This window comes from Sycon ciliatum, chromosome 2, assembly GCF_964019385.1.
Source record: "Sycon ciliatum chromosome 2, ocSycCili1.1, whole genome shotgun sequence".
NCBI classification, from domain to species: domain Eukaryota; kingdom Metazoa; phylum Porifera; class Calcarea; order Leucosolenida; family Sycettidae; genus Sycon; species Sycon ciliatum.
In genome coordinates this window covers 34,667,682-34,669,682 of record NC_088644.1, presented here as the reverse complement: position 1 = coordinate 34,669,682, position 2,001 = coordinate 34,667,682, and the positions used below count along the sequence as shown (strand labels likewise).

The 2,001-nt window shown below is 50.1% G+C and overlaps 1 protein-coding gene across 1 annotated transcript; it reads left to right on the top strand.

Annotated features, from left to right (window-relative positions):
• Window positions 1-514: 514 nt before the first annotated feature.
• Window positions 515-1,717, top strand: LOC135810542 (uncharacterized). Its single transcript, XM_065324034.1, has one exon. It carries the CDS (start codon window positions 515-517, stop codon window positions 1,715-1,717), a length of 1,203 nt encoding a protein of 400 aa, XP_065180106.1.
• Window positions 1,718-2,001: the final 284 nt, after the last annotated feature.

Genomic DNA, 2,001 nt, shown 5'->3' with positions numbered 1-2,001 from the left:
GCCGACACTCTTACAAATGGCGTCTCTTAATCCCCTAGCACCCAGCTTTTTCCCCTCTAAGTCAAATCTAACCAGGCCTACCAGTATATGTCCTACTCACGATGCAGAACCCCTCCCTGCCCTTCTTGCTGATGTGACATCTAGCCATCCACCCTACACGCCCATAACACATTCATTCCACCTTAGGATAGGCCAACTCAACTGCCAAAGCGCCACTCATAAGATCCCAGTCATTGAGTCGCTACTACACACTGCGTCCCTTGACCTCCTATTCCTCTGTGAGACGTGGTTCTACCAATCACTGCCGGATGCAGCCATCTCAATTCCCGGATACAGCCTCCTGCGTAAAGATAGAGACGGTGCCCGACACTCCGCGATAGGCGGAGGACTTGCTGTTTATATTCGACAATCGCTTATGTGCCATTTCCAACGGCGGACCGACCTTGAATGCAAACTGGAGCACATTTGCGTGGAATTTATAGAATCGCAGAACAGTCGAAAGAATACATTCCACATGTTTTACAGGCCCCCTCACCGATCATCAGCAGAAAAACACGACTTTTTTGTGTCCTTCCAGTCCACCATTGCCAACGCACTGTCAGCCTCAGGCACGACAGTCATTCTCGGTGATTTCAATGCCAAACTCCGACAGTGGAACGCAACAGATGTTGATACGGCAGAGGGCAAACAGCTAGCAGGATTGTTAGACGACCTTGCACTACAGCAAATTGTCCGAAACACCGCAACGCGATACTCAGCTACGGGTAGCCAGTCATCACTTCTCGACCTGGTTATCACAGACGCAGAGCATCGTATATCCGACCTTGAAGTCCTAGATCCGCTATCAGACCACTGTCCCATAATCTTTAAGTATCTCTCAGGAAAGCACACCCCAAAGCACCCGCCGCCCCGCTTTGTACCAGACTACGCGAACACTGACTTTCAATCTCTACGACAGAAACTTTCATCTCTTCCACTGCGGGAGTGTATGCTCGGTGCTTCCACCATCGAGAGTGCGTGGTGGGCATGGGAGTCATGCATCACACAAGCCATTGCCAGCTGCTTAGCGTACAGACGAGTTTCATCTCGAAGACAGCAAACCAAGCCTTGGTTCACCCCGCATCTGCATCACCTTCATCGCCAGAAGCAGCGCCTTTTCCGTGCCGCCAAGCGCCACCAAACAGTAGCATACTGGTTAACCTACAAGGCCCAGAGGAATGCATATCAGAACCAGTTAAGAAATGCCAAGACCCTGTACTTCAAGCGCCTCAGTGAGAATATTCACGATGAGCAAGATGCCCACCTTTGGTGGAAGAAAGCCAAGACACTTGCCAACATCTCCTGTAAGAAAGATAAAGTTCCTGACCTAACGTGTGAGGGCTACACGGCACAGAGCGAACCAGAGAAAGCAGAAATGCTCGCGAAGGTATTTGAGCGCCAGTGCACTCCTGCTCACGGTACAGGTCCAATACCAGCACCAGCCGACGACTGTCCGAATGAATTATTCTCTCTGCCAGTCTTGGCCGAATCCTCAGTGTACCGGGTGCTCCGAAGGCTCCCGCAGCATAAGGCAACAGGCGGGAACATCTCGAACAGGATCCTCCGAGAGATCGCACCATGTATAACGTCCTCTGTTACCAACCTGTTTAACGCTAGCCTCACCTTAGGTGAGTTTCCTAGTGCCTGGAAGCTGGGAACAGTAATCCCCATTGTTTAGAAGAGTATCTCTTTGTCGTTGTTACTATAATCGAGTGGCACTTTCGCACTACAATTCTACGAGTGCTAGTTTGAAATTACGTTATGAATTTGAGCAATTGTTACGTTGTACAGCAGGTACGAACAATTAATATTTACATACTCACCGGTTTTCGTTTCGGAGTCCCGCGCTGTGACTCAGCTAATTTCTATTTCGTTTGCCTTGTATTGTCTGACTAGGGGCGCTGTCACCCCGTCGGGTGCAAGCACCCTTGGACAGAAGCACTTCACCTCACGACAAGTGTT

What these genes read in the sequence shown, in the direction of transcription:
- LOC135810542 (XM_065324034.1), top strand. Translation starts at nt 515, where the DNA reads ATGTTTTACAGGCCCCCTCACCGATCATCAGCAGAAAAACACGACTTT.